The sequence below is a fragment of the Artemia franciscana genome, chromosome 9 (genome assembly GCF_032884065.1).
Source record: "Artemia franciscana chromosome 9, ASM3288406v1, whole genome shotgun sequence".
In the NCBI taxonomy this organism is placed as follows: domain Eukaryota; kingdom Metazoa; phylum Arthropoda; class Branchiopoda; order Anostraca; family Artemiidae; genus Artemia; species Artemia franciscana.
The window spans coordinates 46,990,647-47,011,403 of NC_088871.1; the positions used below are offsets into that span (position 1 = coordinate 46,990,647).

The window sequence follows — 20,757 nt, forward strand, 5'->3', positions numbered from 1 at the left end:
CAGGTAGAAGCAGGATTTCTGCTCATTTGATTCTTGAAAATAGGCTTAGCCTATATTCCTTGTAAAGCATTTACTTTTGTGACAAGCCTGGAGCTGGAACATGAGCACAATGACAGGATACTTATATCGTTGGATTAATATGTTTCAGATCCTTCCATTCACCAAGGGTAACAATCGGATTAATTAAATGTTTCTTAGAGATTAAGTAAGATTCCCTAAAAAAGAAAACATCCAATTTTAGTAGGTTCTTAGTAATAATTTATTTATAACCCACTTTTAAACAAAACAAGCGGAATAAGTTACACTAAAAAGGAAAAAACAAATACATAGACAACATAAACCTTTTTCTCTGACAAAAACACATGGATAATATTATAAAATATCTCTTCCTTCATGGCAGACAACACTACAGAATCTCAAAATTTTACATCAGGAAACTCTGAATCCACGGATAATGTTACTTTGCGGTCATTTTTGACATTTTTTGGTCATATTTGAGGAAACTTTGAAAAAAAAAATTGTTAGACGATATCCTGTTTTTCTTCCAGGACAACATTTGGCTCTTTTAGTACGTTTACAACCTTTTCAGCACATTTTTGAACTTCAAAAAAGCAACACAAATTTCAAAAGCATAAGTCAGGAGATAGATTTGAACTGAATCTCAGCTGTCGGATAATAGCAAAAAGTGTGGTCTTACGTTGAAATATTGAAGACGCGAGACTGCAAAAAAATTCATACCAATGAAGGCCATATCCAGGGGGAGGGGTAGGGGGTTTGATCCCCCCCCCCGAAATGTTTGTCCGACACGTAAAAATGTAACAAAATGGATATAAACAAATTTTTGATACGTTTTTGAAAGCTATTACGCCTGACCTTGCGACAGCTAGGAATCAAATCCTGGGCCCCGTAGGAATCAAATCCTGGGCCGAGCAGAGAACAATCCTCTGAGCTACCACAGGGTAAAGAATTTGTACCATTTTTTAATGGTATAAACGCTACCGTACTTCCTTAAGTCTAGTTTTCATGGCTAGTTTTATGGCTTTTTCAGAAAAAGTTGGCCAAGTGAAAACATCTTTCAGAGGATTTGACAGGATATGATTGGACACAGAATTTGATTGGAAACGGTATTTGACTTTTCCTGAAAAAAAGTTCCTTTAAATTTGCCGTGTAAACCTTAAAAAGCAACAATGCAGAAGATTGTATGTACTAAAAAAAGTAAAAAACGCATGGCCATTAGATGGACAAGGTACATTAATTACTCACCTAGTGCGATGTTTTGAAGTGAAAGAACTATCAAAAATAGAGTGCTGAACCCGAGGGTGTTTTTCCAGCCATAAAACCTGCAAAAAGAATAATCTTATTGAGAACTAAGATTTTAATTATCATGTAAAAATTTCTTCCGTTACGAATAAAATAAATGACTAAACTTAAGCACTGAACTAAATAATTGGAATTGTAGAAATGAAAACTAATGATTGAGACTATAGATTGGAGTAAAAACCTGCTTACAGAATAAAAATTTCCCAGAATCATACTAAAATATATAACATTCTTGACAACGAAGCATGGACCAGAGTTGTCAGACGTCTACTATAACGTAGCGCAGCCATAAAAGCGAAAGAGTGTCAAAGGAGTACTTTTTGAGCGAAAATTCACCGTAAAAAGAATCGCCTTGAAAATTGCACTTATTTGAACGACTCAATTTGCAATTACCTCGAAAAGTACCCAGATGGTGCAAATTAGCCTCATTTGACAACACTGGTATGGAATATTAGCCAAGAAAGCCAGAGTTAAATATTCTGCAATCTGGTTTTTTAAATTCTTTTTCTACGGTCTTTGAAGTACAATCTTCTACAGAATTTTTTCTAAGTGCTACATAATTCGTCTGTTTATACTGTTTGGTAAATAAGACGCTCTCCCTAAATTGAGTTCTATGGTGCAACTGTGGATCAGAAATTATGCCTGGGCCCCTTCGTATACACTGAAGACCGGAAGGTACAGACCAGCCTGACGTAAAACTAACTAGTGTCAAAGGCTAGGAAGATAGAATCAGAGGAAGGCCCTAAGTTGGGGGGATGAGGGGGAGTGGAAGAAAATTTAAAAACACAAACAAAAAGATTTAAATTGAATTAAATTGAATCAAATTTAAATTTTAAATGAAATGCGATAGAAAAAATATTGTGGAGAATTGTAAAATTTTAAGTTTCCGGAGGGACGGAAAATCTTGATCGTTTTGAGAGGGATTTGGAAACTACTTGTAGAGCTAAAGAGGGATAGGAATCACAAAGAGGCTAAAGGTTCAGAGGCATATGAATAAGTAAAATCCTGTTCTCTAATTTTAACTTGTAAGTATTTTTAACCACGGGGATGGCGCACTGTCTGTTTTAGGTTTTCCAAATGTGATCCTCCAGGCCTGTGTCCACTTGTAGTTCTCAAATGCAAAATTAAACATCCAGGTGTGTAGCCTCCCGGTGGAAATGTAGAAGTAAAAGCTGCCCTGTCCCCTTCCTTGGGCTGATCCCCTAGAACCAAGTATGTAGACCTTTGACGGAAATGTATGAGTAAAAGTTACCCCGCCACCTTCCTCGGGCTGATCCTAGAACCAAGTCCATAGCCCCCTGGCGGAAATATAGAAGTATAAGCTGCCCTGCCCTCTTCCTCGGGCTGATCCTGGAATTGTTTAGTGTTTTTTTTTCTTTTTTTTTGGAACACCTGGTAAATTTTGGTTGCACTATGTTGTTCTGTTTAGTCTAAACATCACTCCACTATTGTGCACTGTATAACAGGGTAAAAATTTGCACAAGATTCTTTTTATTTTAAGTAGGCCTAAACACTTTAGTATCAAAATAGTAATACCGGTTCGATTCACCATTCAACACCCTTTTCCGAATATATTAGTTGCTATCTTGACAATTGCGCCCGAGCCCCCTCTATGGAGCCGGATATAGCCCTAGGTTATGTGCAAAAATTTGCTGATTTTACGGGGCTTTTTTTGAATTCGCATAATGAACCAGACGTTGACAAGAAATAAGTAGGAATGACAATACACACTAACAAAACCAGTAAGCTTCAGCATATAGCCTAGGGTGACACCCCGCAATAGTGTCAAATTACGAAAATATAAGCAGGCGATGCATTTTTTCAATTTAAAAGCGCAAAAGTGCGGTTGTTTTAATTTTCAAAGAAAATACCGAAACGGCAATTTTTCAATGAATAAATATAAAAGGCGTTTTTCAAAATCGATACGGGCCAAACCCTCCTCTCTCCCACTGACACAGCTAATACTCATCCCCATTATGAGGGGGATGTACTCGAGGCAGTTTCAGGGTTGGTAGCATTTTGAATTCTGTAAAAACCTTTTGTCTTACTCAATATTTCTGTTACATCCGCAATATATTTAATATAATAAGAATTGATATTGAAATTTTTTTTTGTCTTAAAATTGAAGAGTGGCTTAGCTTATTCAGCATTATAAACGGGCGAAAATTCAATCCTAGTTACGCTATACATTATCCGAACTAAGCCAAGTCAAACCGTCCACGGTTACATACTAACTAACTCAACAAACCTTTCTTATAATCAAGCTTCAAAAACGGGTTTCCAAAAATACCCAGCATAAATGATATATTTGTTTGTTGCACTTAGAAGACAGTTTAATTCATAAGAAATATATTATAAATAAAGCTATCCGCAGGTTGCTTGCTATAGGGTGGGACGGAGGGGTGATTGTCCCCTTCAAACCACAAAAATAATTTGTGCACATTCCATGGTTATAATCATGGGTAGTGCACAATCATGTAACGATCTAAGTAATTATGATGCAACTTCGCACCTCCAACCTTGCCTATCGCGTCACCGGTTTTGTGTCCTTGCCACTTTTACTACTATGAGCGAAATTACAAACTGCTTTTGTGTGACAAAATTAATCAAAAACCCAAAAGAAAGATGAAATAACAATTATTGCGCTGAGGAATCAGGGATATCAATGGGTGGGTGAGGGGAATTAGACCCATTACACTTCGAACGATACGATTTTGGGTATATTCATTGCAAAATGTCTTTTTTCGGCTTTCCGTTGAAAAAAAACTGACCCCCCTAGATTTTGAGAAATACACTCCCCCTACATTTTCGTGAATCGGCACCATTGTTTGGGATAGGGAAATTTAAATAGTACTTAAAAATAATTTTGGTACTTGTTTATTATAGCCTACGTCAAACGCTCAAGTTTACGCTGTGCAAAACTCGAGAACAAACCGGTTTCTTCGTTAGTTTCTTTCAGCTTAGCGCGAGACAAGACTAAGACCAGTCACAAAATAGAGAGAAATATATAAATGGGGGATTATATTTGCACATTAGGGGGTAAAGTACCTAGGGGTGCTGGTAAAGTACTTGGACATTTTGAAGTTAGAAAACAATTCTTACTTCATAATGCAGAGAATAATTGTACTGAAGTACCTATTGTTTTGAAGTACCTACCTCCACTCCCTCTCCCTCTAGAGGGCCCTGACCTTTGATGACCTTTAAAAATATGTGTGTTACAAAAGTGAAACCTTGCAAAATAGATCTTCTGCTTGAATGAAGTACAACAAAATTGCTTTCAGCTTCACAACTTTGCTCAATCACAAATTTCTAAGGTTTTAAAGATATGCAAATACATTTCCTAAACTTTGAAAAAAAATATTGATATGGCTCAGAATTCTACTCAAATAACAGGAATTGTTTTTTGAGATCTAAAGGCAGAGAAAAAGCAACTAGTAACTGAAAATTAAGGTAAAATGTTGTTTTGTCAAAATTTCGGTAGGTATAGACCTGTCATGTAGGCAAATTTCCGGGCCCTCTAGAGTGAGAAGGAGTGGAGGTGGGTACTTTAAAATACCTTCCCGGGACATACTTTACCCTGTAGACCCATCCCTGAAAGTTTCATTTTCCTAACCTAACCCATTTCCGAGATAGCCAAAAGTCACTAAACTAGAATTTTACCTATGAAACATACACAATACCATTAAATAGCAAAAAAAAGAGAGAAAAGAGAAGAACATTCTCACTTGCTCATTTAAAGGAATATTCTTGAAGGATTTTCCTAACCTAACCCATTTCCGAGATAGCCAAAAGTCACTAAACTAGAATTTTACCTATGAAACATACACAATACCATTAAATAGCAAAAAAAAAGAGAGAAAAGAGAAGAACATTCTCACTTGCTCATTTAAAGGAATATTCTTGAAGGATTTTCCTAACCTAACCCATTTCCGAGATAGCCAAAAGTCACTAAACTAGAATTTTACCTATGAAACATACACAATACCATTAAATAGCAAAAAAAAAGAGAGAAAAGAGAAGAACATTCTCACTTGCTCATTTAAAGGAATATTCTTGAAGGATCCAAATTTCGTAGACGCAAGCCAACTACTTACTCAAGCCGACTATTTGATGATTCAAACGAAGAAATTGACCAAAATATTCGATCCGAATCAAGCAGAAGATTAATTGCTTTCATCGGAAAGCCAGCGCACAAACTTCGAAAAAAAATGTAAATTCTCAATCTGAGATATTGAATTGAATTTTATTCAGGCTCTGTGAGAGCGGCCTTTATAAGCGTTGGTTTGGTTACCTTCCACAAATTTTTCGAATATTTCGATTGTTTCGAATGTTTCGAAAGGCTTCGATTGGAGGGGTATACATGTGTTCAATAGTTTTTTCCCTTTTCCCTCTAGAGTTTGAAAAATACCTTTTTTGTTTTTTTTTGTTTTAAAAAAATGGTTTTTGTTTGTTCACTGAAAAAAGTTAAAAAAAACAAAAAAATTACCCTCCCCCATACCTTTTCATGAATTGGTGCCACTGGACGCAAGTATAGCATTCGTCACTGTCACACTTAAAGGTTGTACCTAACATTTTCACACTCCACACATAATTGCTAAAAATATTTTTCTAAGCTGGTCTCAGAGGAGCTTAAATATTAGGAGAAGCTTAATCGGACCAAAATTGTCGGTCCTAATGAAGCAGAAGATTGATAGCTTTCATAGGAATACCTAGATACGAACTTCGAAAACATATACTATAATGTAGATTCTCAATCTGACATATTGGATCGAATTTTATTTTCCTGTCCTCCCCCTAGATTTTGAAAAATACTTTTTCTAGTATTTTATTGAAAAATGTTTTTTTGCCTGTTCATTAAAAAAACCGAAAAAAAAAGCAAAATCCCCCCCCCCCCCAACATTTTCATGAGCTGACACCACTGGACGCAAGTATAGCAATTTGTCACTGTCATATCTGAAAGTTGTACCTCCACATACAATTGCCAAAAACGTTTTTCTAAACTGCTCTCAGAGGGGATATCAAAAGGGAAAAGTATTTTCAATAAATTATTGGTTTCGAATTTAATTCAGATTCAATAAGAGCAGGGTTGCTAACTGGACACATTCCTATGTGTCGGGACACAATGACATAAATGGGCAAAACGGGAGAGATTTTGTAAATTTATGACATAAAACGAAACATTTCCCAACTGAATATATATTTTGGTAAAAAATGTCACTTTTCTCCAAAATAGTGCTATTTCTCGTTTCTTTTTTGAGTATCCAGGTTTTGCCAAAGGTGTCGAAAGTAACGGATGCTCTAAAAAAAAGGATTTACATGTTTATACGAGTTTCATACTTTCACAACAAGTTATTTTTTTGTGAATGCTTTTCTGTATTTTTTTTTTCGTTTAACTTGCCGCTTTGAAAGAGGTTTACCTCTGCTTTCTCATAACCTCTGCTTTCATTACCTTCCTTGGATGTTCCGAATGTCTTGGCACAAGTAAATACAATTCACCACTATAACCCCAAAGGTCATCTGAGATTTTCAGACTTTTGACGTAATGGTCAAACAGTTTTTGCTGAACGAACTGAAAACGAGCAACAATTGGGCAGTGTAAATTCCACCACACTTTGATCCCCTGGATCTACAGTTCCCTGCTGACCCTTCCTTTGAGAACAGCTTACGACAATTATCTCAGGAGTGCGATGATATCAAATACGGCCTTTAGGCATCACAATGACGATTTGTAGGTAAAATTGGTTCAACATTTTTAGCAATTTTTCGAAACCTCATCTAAGCCTAATCTAGACTCCCCTTCTTTATAAGACATTGGATTTTCCTTTTAAATAGTTTCCTTATACCACACTACATTTCCATTTTAAGACACATATAGAACGAGACGAAAGAGAGATGCATGTTAAAAGAAACATGCGAATCATATGAAAAATATTCGTAATTGTGGGGGGTAGCCGTATGAACATTTTTACTGATTTCATTAAAAAAAATTTCGCCGTATTTCGGTTCTTTGCATTTGTCACTTCCCCGTGAAATGCTGCCAAAATATTAAATTACATTTGTAGAACTAGGTATATTGACAAGATTTATTATTTTCTCTTTTTTCGGAGGGGTTGAAAAAGATATGAATGATACGAAAAATACTCCTAATTATGGGGGTAATTGTCCAACGATGGGGCGACGTCCTCGTCTACACCCCCTTGTCCTGCATACGAACTGCTTGCACTTCATCTCGTAGCATAGGATTTACTTGTCTAAAACTATACCCAGAATAGATCCACCTTTTCCTTTGTCAGCGCACGTTCTTCAGCATGTGTAATTTGTTACTGCATAATTTCTTGCACATGATTGTCACGAGACCTAAATTCATAGCCTTTTTCAAAATTCAAATTTACAGATTTCACTTATTTGAAGGCCACAAACTATAGGGTCAAGTCATTCTTTGTGGATATGCAGATAAAGAAACAATTTCTTTCGCTTGATGCTTAATTAACTATCCACAGCCAACTAAATATTTAATTGCTTTTCTTGCCAGCCTATTATGAGTTCTGATGGCCTTTTTAAATATCGATTATTATTTTTCGTAGGCATACATATGTGTATCTAGAGCCAGTTTTTGAGGGAAGACCCCCTCCAAATTTTCGAGGAAACTCCCCATGCTCGTCTGTCGCGTTAAATTCATTCTGAAACTGAAATACATCATATGAAAAAAAAAAAAATCATGAATCAGCTTTATGAGTTAGAAAACCTAGTTGAGGAGTTAAAGGTGTAGGTAGGACATTGGGGTCTAATCTCCCCTAGAAGTCAATTTCCAGCACGATTTTTTATTGCTCTCAATAGAATTTGCTAGTGATCATTTTAATTGGGATTGGTTTGACTTTGCAAATTCGGAAGAAAAAACTTATAGACCACAAGAAATTATGGAAAATTGTAAAAAAATATGTTCCTGTACTCGGCTCTCGCCGAGTCAGATATTTGGAATTTCAATACGCATTTTTCGCAGAATTGCCAAAAAGATTCCCTCTTCTTTTGCAAAATTATATTTCAGACTCTGCAAATTTCTCCTATGCAATTGAAATGGATTTTTTTTAACTTACATCACCTTTGGCGAACAAAACAAAGAATCCTTGTGCCCTTAAAGGTATGTCACAATGCAAACAAAAATTTTAATTTTTTAGGATCGCTTGCAAATTTGCAGAAGAACCAACGAGAACTAAGATTTCGGTTAGCAAGCCTCAGAGAGTTTCGGGATCATACCTAGGAATTTTAGGTACTTACGTGTTAGGCCGACCACACTCAAGAAGTGAAGCTAGATTAATCGTACTGAAATGTAACATAATATGGTGAAAATATAACACTTTATTAACAAAATTATTGAAACTACAACAGAGAATTATGGAAAGCAGGCCGCTAGGAACGTATTTTATTAAATACCTAACCTAACCAACTCTATATAATAAATATTTAATTAGAATATACCTGCATAGTAGGTTATCTTATTCAGGCGAAGCTGATTATCTCCGAGTGGACACAGAGAAAACAGTTTTACACAGATCTAGACAACAGTGTGGTCGGTATAATACATAAGCACCGAATTTTATTTAGAAGGGAGGGAGTTCAGCCACAGAAAAGGCTTTTATTAGGGTTTTCACAGCGGAAAAGACCATATTTGATTTTTTCATCTTACCATTATACCGTTTCCATCACACATCATATCATCATACATTTTCCATCATACCCTTCACCTACTATTTTGGCACCTGGAGAACACATTTTGATAAAGCAATCGATTGAAAACCCGATTATTTGGATAATTGAGATAAATTGTTCCCAAGTTGGGAGGAGAGGCTTACTTTCAAAAATTAAATACACCATGTGATGAGTTCCTCGCAATTCGGAAATGTCCCATTCGTTGTATTAGAAGGTGCATGGTGGCAGAGAGGGTTCCGCTCAAAGACGCACACCCGGTAGATGAGAGTGGAGAAGCCCTCGTTAAGTTAACTATGCTACCCTTCACGCTCCAAACAATGGAACGCTTAAGAAAATTCCGTTTACGCTTTGCGGGCTATATTCTCATTGAAATTTGAACTTGCATTAATGAAAACGGTGAACAAAAGCCACGCAACAACTATGAAAATAATGACATAATAGATCAATGGAACAGAGCAGGGGCCCCGACCTTAGAATTAAACTAAGCAGCGACTCGAAAATGATAAACATTCGATTTTAGGGTTTGCTATGTTCAACAATATTAGGGAAAGGGGGCTTATAAGAAATGGAAGACTGGATTATAAATGTGTGATCTTCCGAAATAATTAGTAATTAAATTACGAAATATTTCATTTGTCAAGAAATAGATTTCTGTGTACTTGCTTATTGTAAATGTCAAGAGGGCGCCCACTTTCAGAAATCACTTACACCAGGCGTCGTGTTCCAAGCGTGATAGAAACTGTGTCAAGTGTGGCGGAACCGAGCGATGCACGCGGCGTTCTGAGATCTACACCAGGTGGTAATAAAAAGATGTCCCCCTGGTATCTGCATCATAGTTTTGCAACTCAGAAGGAACAACGCCCTTTGAATACAGACTAGTGACACCACTAAGGCTCTTTTGAGGAGGAGAGTGGCAAAGCTGCAAAAAAGTGACATTTTTTCCAATTGCAAAAAAAATTTTTTTCCAAAAAAAAATCCATTTTTTTACCCGTTTTGGTATACAGCTTGCGAATTTCTGATCCGAGTAAAATTTGTAACGAAAGAATATATAGCTGCACCAGGGAGGACTTGAGTGTGGGGGGTCCCTTCAACATTTATTAATTATACAGCGTGTCAAAAGTTTTGAGCTGTATACAGAAATAATTACACGCATAACAATGAAAAAGCCGATAAATATACACTTGAAAAAAAAAATCAATAAATTTATATATTACCCCTGAGGATCTTCTCCAAGTTGAGAGTAAAATAGAAAGAGACATATATGGATTTGGCCTTTCTGGAATCTGTATCAACAGATGCAAGTGCCATGACAGACCCTACGATTCAGCCGCAACAGAATCAAGCCAGCTTGTGGGGATTACATGACGGAGTTTCAATAGTCAATGCAAGACAAGCTTCCGTCAGCAGTTGCATCTGTCACAGCTTTTCAGATTTTCAGTAGGGAGTCTTTAGTTCCAAAAAACTGCTCCACTCGAGTCATGAAAGACTTGTAATATGGGGTATCAGATATACCTATATAAATCTGTCATAAAATTAATGTCCATGTCCGCCACCAATGCCCTTTCTGAGAGCAGATTCCAAGCTTGATCAGTTAATTATATAGTTCGCGGCAACAAACTGTAAGTAAGGAGCAGTCGGTCAAATAACAACCGAAACTCTAAAGCACGCAATTTTGATAACAATAGGTAGGCCTACATCAAGTGAATTGGCTTTTACGTCGACTCCAGATATATAATATTCACCAAGTCTCATGTATCCATCACAAGCCATGGAAGTCTGAGAAAATTTGCATAACTTTTGAGAAAGGACGAAAACGGCCCTAAAAAGCCAAAAATTGCACCATCAGATTAGGTATATCAGAATGTCTTAGTGTAAGATTACCGTATATGAAGGGGGACAACCCCTTTTATATACGGAGTAGTTTCTGTTCGTTTTAAGTTTTAATGTCGCTCCTTACTTGCAGTTAAAAAAACTTGTTTTTTATTTAGTTTCTGAACGTTTTTGAATTAATGCATGTTTTGATTTTGGCTTACCGCACATGAATAATAAAAACGACATTTTCAAATTTTTTTACTAAATTGCTTTCTCATAGCTTATTTGGACGATTTTGATAAAAAGAAAGGGGTGCGGGAGGAGGCCTGGTTGCCCTCCAATTTTTGGCTACTTAAAAATGCAACTAGATTTTTTTAAGAACGTTTTTTTTTTTAGTAATAAACATGTGTACCTTACGAATTAACTCACGTAACGAACTTCTATATTTGTGTATTTTTATTACGTATATGAGGGGTTCACCCCCTCGTCCACACCTCGCTCTTTACACTAAAGCTTGAATTTTGTCCCAAATCTTTAAGAATGACCCCTGAATCACAAAGGCCGTAGAATAAATAGTTGAAATTACTAAAAATACTTTAGCGTAAAGTGCAAGGTATTGTGGAGGAGACAAGCCCCCTTTTATCCGTAATATTTTATGTTCGTTTCAAGTTTCAATGTTGCTCATTACTTCCAGTTGAATTTTTTTTTTAATAATGCTAGAAAATCCTGCACCCCCTTCATGGAAATTCTCTTCCCTCATGGTAAATTTCTCCATGGAAAGATCCTCCCACGTAACCCCTCCCCCTGACCCACCCCCACCCCAACGCAAAAAAGTCCCCCTAAAACGTCTGTACACTTCATAATAACTATTACTATATGTAAGCAATGGTCAAAGTTTGTAACTTGCTGCCCCTCCTCCGGGGACTGTGGGGGATTAACTCGTCCCCAAAGACATAGTTATTAGGTTTTCGACGAAGCTGAACAGAATGTCTATCTCAAATTTTTGATCCGGTGGCTTTGGGGGAAAATGTGCGTGGGAGGTGGCCTAGGTGCCCTACAGTGTATTTTTGGTCACTTAAAAAGGGCACTAGAACTTCTAATTTCCGTTAGAATAAGTCCTTTCAAGACATTCTAGGACCAGTGGGTCAATAAGATCACCCCTAAAAAAAAAAAAAAAAAAAAAAAAAAAAACGCATCCGTGATCTTTCTTCTGGCAAAAAATACAATTTTTGTAGATAGGAGCTTGAAACTTCTGCAGCACGGTTCACTAGTATGCTGAATATGATGGTGTGATTTTCGTTAAGATTCTATGACTTTTAGGGGGTGTTTTTCCCTATTTTCTAAAATAAGGCAAATTTTCTCAGGCTCGTAACTTTTGATAAGTAAGACTAAACTTGATGAAACTTATATATTTAAAATCAGCATTAAAATGCAATTCTTTGGATGTGAGTATTGGTATCAAAATTCCGTTTTTAGAGTTTCGGTTACTATTGAGCCGGGTCGCTCCTACTTACAGTTCGTTGCCACAAACTGTTTGACAAAGGTGAAATTTCGTAACAATTTCTTCTGGCAAAAAACATAGGATTCCACATTTTCGTAGATAGGAGCTCGAAACTGCTGCAGCAGGGTTCTCTGATATGCTGAATCTGACGGTGTGATTTTCGTTAAGATTGTATGACTTTTAGGGGGTGTTTTTCCCTATTTTCTAAAATAAGGCAAATTTTCTCAGGCTCGTAACTTTTGATAAGTAAGACTAAACTTGATGAAACTTATATATTTGAAATCAGCATTAAAATGCAATTATTTTGATGTAACTCTTGGTATCAAAATTCAGTTTTTTAGAGTTTCGGTTACTATTGAGCCGGGTCGCTCCTTACTAAAGTTCGTTGCCACGAACTGTTTCACAAAGGTGAGATTTCGTAATTTTTCCCAGAAGAAAGATCACGTATGCGTGTTGTTTTTCTTTTGTCAGGGTGATCATATCGAACCAATGGTCATACAAGATCGGGAGAGGGCTTACTCTGACGGAAACTACAGTGCTAGTTCCCCATTTTGCAACCAAAACGATTGGAGGCAGCTAGATCCCCCTTCCACGCCCGTTTTTCCCGAAAGCCATCCGATCAAAATTTTGGGACAGCGATATTGATCAGCATAGATGAAAAGTCAAATAATCATGTCTTTGGGGATGACACGGCTCTGCAAATCCCGAGGGAAAAGTTTGTAAGTTGTGAAATATGTTTACATTTAGTATTGTTTTTTGGGAAGTAAATAGACACTTTTCGGGAGGGTGAATTTTCTACGGGGGGAATTTTCTGCAGTGGAGATTTTTCAAAAGGTGATTTATCCACGAGAAGGGAAGTTTCCGGGATGAACTTTCAAAAGGAAATCATACACTGGGGAATTTACCAGAATTCTTACACTAAATTCTTTTTATTTGACTTACTTTCTCTTTGCCAACTTAATTTTGCATGTGGAGATATAAAAGGGAAATTGCCCAGGGAAAATTTCCAAAGGAGATGAAATTGTCTGGGGGATTTTGTATGGGGGGGGGGTATTTCTTACGGGACATATTCTCTATGGGGGAGTTTTATACAGGAGAAAATTCCCATTGAGACATTAAGAGGGGATAATTTCCAGGAAACATTTTCCACGATTTGAAAAACAATGAAATAAAAAAAAAACATTTTTTCAACTAAAATTAAGGAGCAACATCCAAAGTTAAAACGAAAAGAAATTGTCTCGTATATGAAGAGTGGCCCTCCTCGTCAATACCTCATTTTTACGCTAATAACTTTTTACCACAATTATCTATGAACAACTCCTGAAAAAAAGCCGTTTAATTATAGTAAGGAGATTTTTAAAAATAAAAAGAAATTGTGGTGTGAAGAGCGAAGTATTGAGGAAAGGTTATCCCCCTCATGCACGGAACAATTTCTGTTCTTTTGAGTTTTAATGTTGATCCGTACTTTCAGTAGAAAGAAAAAAATAATAATTTATCGCTGAAAGGCATAACCACCTCTCTTGGAAAACTATTACCATTCGGCTGATTTTGACTAGCCAAAAATACCCAGTATCTTATGTTTCTTAACCCTGAATCGGAGAAATTCCAAATCAGGGTGTGTAATATTCATTCATATAATGAAAGTTTTTTTGTATTTTATTCAAAATTTGGAAAACATTGCACAAAACACTCTTTAATTACAGTTTTTGTTACTGAATTTTGGCAAAACCCAAAAATTAATCTGAGCAAAACAACTGATGAGAAATATCGGAATCGATATATCGATTATCGAATATCGGAAGTAAGACTATCGATTCGAATTATCGCCCAACACTACTCCAGAGCACTCTAACCAGGGCAGTTAGAGTGGCCTAACTGCTAGAAGGGTATACCCCCGAAAATTCGGGGATAGTGGAAGCACTGAACAAAACGCAACTGATGAGCAAAAAGTAATGAAAAAGAGAGGTGATACTGAACTCTCAGCTTCTATTCTTGGGAGACAACTGACAGTTTATAAGAGGGCACGGAATTCCTTTGTTGTTGCAGCGCGGTGGCGGAGTGCACCTAGCACTTTGACGGTAAATCGCACCTGTCCGGTTTTTGTTAAGAAAAAATAACTCAGTAATAACTAATTGTGTCATGCCCCCACAAACAATGCCCCCTGCCATTGTGCGCCCTGTAGGCCCGGGTCTAGCGACCCTATTGGTGAATCCTGGCCCGGAAACAGCCAAATAATCCTTACTTTGCTTCTACCCTCCAAAAGAGTCCCGTACTCAGGTGTTCCTCCCTATTGTTTTTACTATATCTTATTTCTTTTCTGTAGATGGTAATTTGCATCTTTCTGTGTAAATTTTTCGATTAACCCACTAATGAGAAAACTAAGAAATGACATATTTTTAGAATCAGAATTTTGCCGTAAATCCAAATATGAGGTTCATCTGCATCGGGAATGAACTGTAACCCCACCACTAATGTGCAAATACATACCCTGACTTGAATATATGCACTGAATTCTCCGTAAGTAGCTCCCTTCTTCAAATTGAATTAACGGTTTGTCATCCTAATGGAAAATTCGTTGCATAAACAGCTAACAATCGATAGTAAATATTTGCACATAGGAGGGGGGAGGTAAAGTTCATTTCTCATGCAAATGAATGTAATATGGTACCTGTGTATTATACCGACCACACTCAAGAAGTAAAGTTAGGTTAATCGTAATGAAATGTACCAAAATATGGTGAAAACATAATACTATAGCAACAAAATTATGGAAACTACAACAGAGACTTACGGAAAGCAAGCCGCCCAGAACGTATTATATTAAATACGTAACCTAACCAACTCTATACATTAAATATTTAATTAAAATGTAGCTCCGTAGTAGTTTATCTCACTCAGAGCTAAGCTGATTATATCCGAGTGCACACAGAAAAACAGGTTTACAACAGATCAAGGACAACAGCGTGGTCGCTATAATACACAAGTACCTGTAATATTTTGGTTTAGGATGAAATTCTGATTCTGAAGGTATGACTAATTCTTAGCTATCTCATTACAGAGTCAATCAGAAAGGTGATCCCTTTCTGATGTTTTTTAAGTCGCCCCTCCCAGCTGAGAGGAAATCTATGTGGACGTGTACTGAAAATTACACGTGTACGTATACATTTTTACGTGTACGTACACCAGTTTACGTGTACGTGTACAAGGACGTGTACATTATGTGGACGCTACTGAAAATATCATATAGAATCGACTAGTTTTGTGCAAGGGTTTAATTTTCATCCAGTTTATGAAAACACAAGCAAAAAGCGATTTGAGGGATGTACTTAATGTTATTTTTCAACAGATTTCGCCACGCATAGATACTTGCATAATAAACCTGTTTCGCAGTCAGTGAAAAAGAAACTCAAATTAACCATCGGTAAATTCATAGTCAGTGATAGAAAAGTAAATACAGATACTTTCGAGACAAATCTCGGCCCACGGTTTAATATGTATGTTGTCTCCAGCCCAGGAGAAATTCGTTTCAGTGGGTGCGGGTTATACACCACATCAGCAAAGAACGGGTTTTCAGATGAAAATTAGGTAGTTACGTGTTATAGAGAACACAACAAAGAAGTGAAGTTAGGTTAATCATAATGATATATACCAAAATATGATGAAAACACAATATTTTAGTATCAAAGTTATGGAAACTACAATAAAGAATTATGGAAAGCAGGCCACCCAGAACGCATTATATTAAATACCTAAACTAATTAACTCTATATATTAAGTATTTAATTAAAATATACCTGCATAGTACTTTATCTCGCTCAGGCTATGCTGATTATCTCGATGCCGATACAGAAAACCGGTTTCATTACAGATCAAGAACTAAGTATGGTCGCTATAACACGTAAGTACCGAAAATCATTCGGGAGATTGTCGGCACGTGATATTTCAATAGGGAACTATGCCCGAAGCCTCATGTTCCTGACAGGGACCTTACCTAGATTTTTTACCGTATGGCGGCAACACCATGGCCTTCAGCTGAGCAAAGTCTTTAGGGGAATCTATTTTGGGATAGGGCGGGGAAATATGCAACTTAAAAAAAAAAAACTCTTTCGCATGCTGACCAATGGTCTGTGTTGCGCAGGCACTGATCTCTTGATTCAATGGCTTCGGCCGGAAGTGGAATGCGTGCTTGGGGGTAAATCATCAGACACTTCCGGTGTCCCCCCAGATTTCTCTAAGTACTAGTACTAACTGGTTCGACTCTGGCTGAGCTTACACGGTCTCACCATTGATCCCGTTCTGAAACAAATAACCAGCGACACCAGGACTCGAACCCCTAATCTCAGGATTTCAAGTCCGGAGCGCTAACAGCTAGGCTGGGATATATGCAAGTAAAGCAAAATTACATAAAAAAAAACAATTAAGAAAAAACCATAAGAACCTTGATAAATCAAGGATGGACCAGGATAAAGACCTCACATCCCCTTGTGAGTAACTCCCTGGGCTGGAAAGTCTGGCTGTTTGACAAGTCACGTTGTTTTTATAACAGCGTATGAATTTGGGCTGTATTGCAAATGGTTCGTACCATAGCAAAACCTAACAAGACATTCTACCTAAGTGTTTTTTTCTTGGAGTAGATATTGCATATACTGGTCTAATTTTTCTTTTTATTCCTTCTTACTACAAATGTTTCCCTTTTTTGAGTCGTTATCGTTTAGATTCTTTCTGTCTTAATACTGAGGTCGTCTTGCTGTATATAAGCAAAAAAATTTTTTCATTGTTCTTCAATAAAATTTTATTTTTTTTGTACTGTTGATAGACCCGTTGTTTATTCAGTTTCTTTTCTTTGTTTTTAAGTTTAAACTTAGAAAAGCAATATTGAAGAAAAATGCCCAGCAACAGGTGAATTTTACAAAGTGGGGTAAATATTGGCCGCCCACCCCTTCCACTAAGGAAAACGTTAGGATTTCAAACCACTCTAAATGACTGAAATAGCGTCTCTTGATCCCTCTTATTTATTATTTTTATTCCTGGGCAACAATGCTCGTAATTCACTATTTTAAATAGCAATATGTCACAAAATTTTCACACAACACTAATTGTCCAGAATAATAAACAATAAAATACATCCTTCTTTAGCTAGAGACACATAATCATAAAGGAGCATGGAATACGATACTTCCAAGACAGGAAATAAATTTCAACTGAAGCTGATTGTGTTGAAAAACGATAGCGTTGATACTTTGAAAAATCAAATGTATCAACACAATAACGTACGCGGTAAATGGGGCCACGGCGACAAGCTCTCGCCTGCTCGTAGTTTTGCAAGAATTGCACAATCTTCTCAATTTTCATGTAATTATCCTTACGATTACTCAAAGCAATCCCCACCCCTCTGCGTGTATCAATTAATAAATTCTGAGCTGTCTTTAAAACAAATAAATATCAGTTGAAGTTGAAAGTAACACAAACGATAGTAAATTTTGACCTCCATCCCTTCTTAGTCGATAATATTTCAAAAACTATTTGGTTTCATGATTTTGTGAAAAGGGAAAATATGATTATGGTTTTTGGATCCTTCAGCCATTTAACCGATGGTGAACAACAACTGATATGTTTTGGAGGGGTCTTTTTATTGTTTATTTTATTTTTCATATTATTCTTACAGCTTTATTAAGCAGAATAAATGTGGCAAATAGAACTTCACTCTAGGAAAGAAAAATTCATCTTATCCTGGAAACCAATGTATTCAGCTGGTAGTCTGTAGCAATGGCAAAACAAGGAAAGCATGTACACAGAGGGCCTTTGACCCCTTATCCCCCAAATCTTAAAATTATTAATAAAATCAAACAGATTAGAAACTACCGGGTGAGAAAAAATGGAAAAAAACGTAACATATATGCTTTGTCCCCCCTAAAATCTTTATTGGGCCGATCAATATGTCTTTTATATTATTGCTTCCCTCCTCCCAAAAAAAAATAACAACATATTCCTGCTCTCTTGTGAGCGTCTAGAAAGCAACCGACTGATCTAATTTCCACTAACCAGGGAAACTGTTCAGCAAACCTATCTACAGCTTCTACGTCAAGTAAGATCACCAAATATTTCAACCATAATTAACCTATAATTTTCAGTGTTTCTGAAATGGTTTTCCTATTGACGCAATATCCCCCCCCCATCCGAAATAAATTCCCCTTTGCGTACATGCAAAGGATGTCCCGTACACATAGGCCACAAAATTTTACCAAGTTAACATTTTGATGTCAAATTTTTGGACTTTAAACTGAATGAATTCCACGGGTGTTCGATCGCAAATATCTTATCCGGTCCTGCTCCTCTAAAAACAAGATAAAAAAGTGATAGGCCTATTTTTGGTGCAAGGCATGCGCCGATTTAGAACTGAAAGCAATGGTACATGCAAAATACAGCACGCTAGAAACCCACCCCACATGCCATTTTAGGCTACAAACTTGTTTTCTTTCGGTCAAACTAGGAACAGCAACAAGCGGAAGTTCAAACTTTTCGACATCGAAAAAAAAGTGCAAAAAGTTGGCGAATCATATGAAAAGCATAGTCACTTTCAAGTACTGTTCTAAGAATCCTTAGATTTCCAAGGGAGGAAAGAGGAGGGACACAGACCTGGCAATTACCTTCCTGTGAAAGAGTCAAGCATAGCCTATTGTTGTTGCCCACGATTCTGTCTCTCCCAAAGCTCATTACATCAGTGGGATCAATTCAAAAAAATTGGGGAGGGGGGTAAAATGTATCTTTCGAAATCTTGGGGGGTGGAAATTTGTCATTTAGTCAGTGAAAATACCAAAAAGGTATTTTCTATAAAAATATCAGAAATGATTTTTTTTTAAATCCAGGGGTTGGGGCAAAACAAATCAAAGGACCATATGCCCCCGCTCCACAGTTGACACCACTGCATTGCATGTTCTGGGTTCAATCCTCTGGTACATACGAAACAGGGAATTGTTCACCCCTTTTCTATTGTATTATGAGTGCTTCCATCACAGTCCTCCACTACCGTCTTCTATACGAAAGGTCTGTTTCACAAGCTTTTACCAATTATTCAAACTAAATAAATCCCACGTGTGTTTCATCATCACGTATTTTAAAATACCAGCGCTTGACATCGTTATCTTGAATATAGTTTAACCTTGAAAACAGAATTAGGCTAAGCTTCTATATTTACAGTAAAAAAAAACGTATTCGAGCAATTACATATTAGAAATCTAAATACAAGTGTAAATATACATATGGATTAAAAAAAAAGATAGTGGGAAAATTTATTTTTGAGAAAAAAGGAAAATCGAATTTTATTGCACCTCTGTGTTTAGATCGGATTAAAGCACTACATATACCATCTTCATTAAATTCTTTTAGGGAGGGGAGGGGGTATTTGAGGGTATTGGAAGAAGTAATGCGGGGAATCATAACTCAGAGGGACAGGATGAGAGTTTAATGCAACTAATATGCATCTGTAAGGACGGTCTAGAGTCCTTTAAGAGGATTAGATGTCTTAAACATGTGAGCTTCAACGTCGACTGATTGTCTCAAAGACCAAGGGTCTATTAGCACATTCTCATAGGGACTACTTATCATCGAAACCTATTGAGAATTTGTGATTTGATTATGAAACTTGATAGAAAAGACAATAGAATTGTGTCGACAAGAATTCCAATCAAAGCGGATTGAACCACAGAAAACTTGATGAGCTTTCAAATTTATCAAATGACATTTCTTTTAAAACATAAAATCGCGAAGAAAAGAAGAAAACGAGGACAATAAACAACCAGTATAAAAGTGTTAAAATTATGTAAATATTTCGGTCAAGAACTCCTCTAGACCGTCAATCAGTGCAGAATAAAACTAAGAAAAATATAAAAAAACCAAACCTTAAAACAAAACACAAAACTAAAATAGGATGACCCTTTCTTAGTAATAATATGAAAAAAAACTTCGTTTTCTTAAAGAGTTAAAGAGGCTGCGTCCCAAAGTCGAACCTTAAAACGTACAGGAATTAGAAGAGGCAGTTGGGGGGCTGCCGCCCCCCCAAACCCCCAGCTTTTAAAGACTCTTTTGTACAGGTTTTTTGTTTTTTTTGCTAACCCCCCGCTCTTGGCTTCGGAAAGGCCCTTTTTTAATTAACAAAAAATTGAAATGAATGAATAATGGAATAACTTCGAAAAATGTTAAACACAAGAGGACAGGAGAATCATTGCGCCGAAACTAGTAAATAGTAACAATGAAGTCCCCCCACAAAAAAAACCTGTACAAAAGAGTCTTTAAAAGCTGGGGGTTTGGGGGGCGGCAGCCCCCCAACTGCCTCTTCTAATTCCTGTACGTTTTAAGGTTCGACTTTGGGACGCAGCCTCTTTAACTCTTTAAGAAAACGAAGTTTTTTTCATATTATT

The 20,757-nt window shown here is 36.7% G+C and overlaps 1 protein-coding gene across 4 annotated transcripts in view; it reads right to left on the minus strand.

Moving 5' to 3' along the window:
• The window catches only part of LOC136031488 (uncharacterized), a 76,687-nt gene that overhangs the window by 46,664 nt on the left and 9,266 nt on the right, over positions 1-20,757 (minus strand). The window contains exons 1-2 of one of the 4 annotated variants that reach the window (XM_065711127.1): positions 3,509-3,568; positions 1,264-1,340 (exon numbers count right to left, since the gene is read on the minus strand). In XM_065711127.1, coding sequence (XP_065567199.1) covers positions 1,264-1,340; positions 3,509-3,510 — 79 coding nt within the window. In that variant the 5' untranslated portion in view covers positions 3,511-3,568. Of the gene's footprint in view, positions 1-1,263; positions 1,341-3,459; positions 3,569-20,757 lie in introns of those variants that run through there. The other 3 variants (XM_065711129.1, XM_065711125.1, XM_065711126.1) reach the window with 3 other exon arrangements.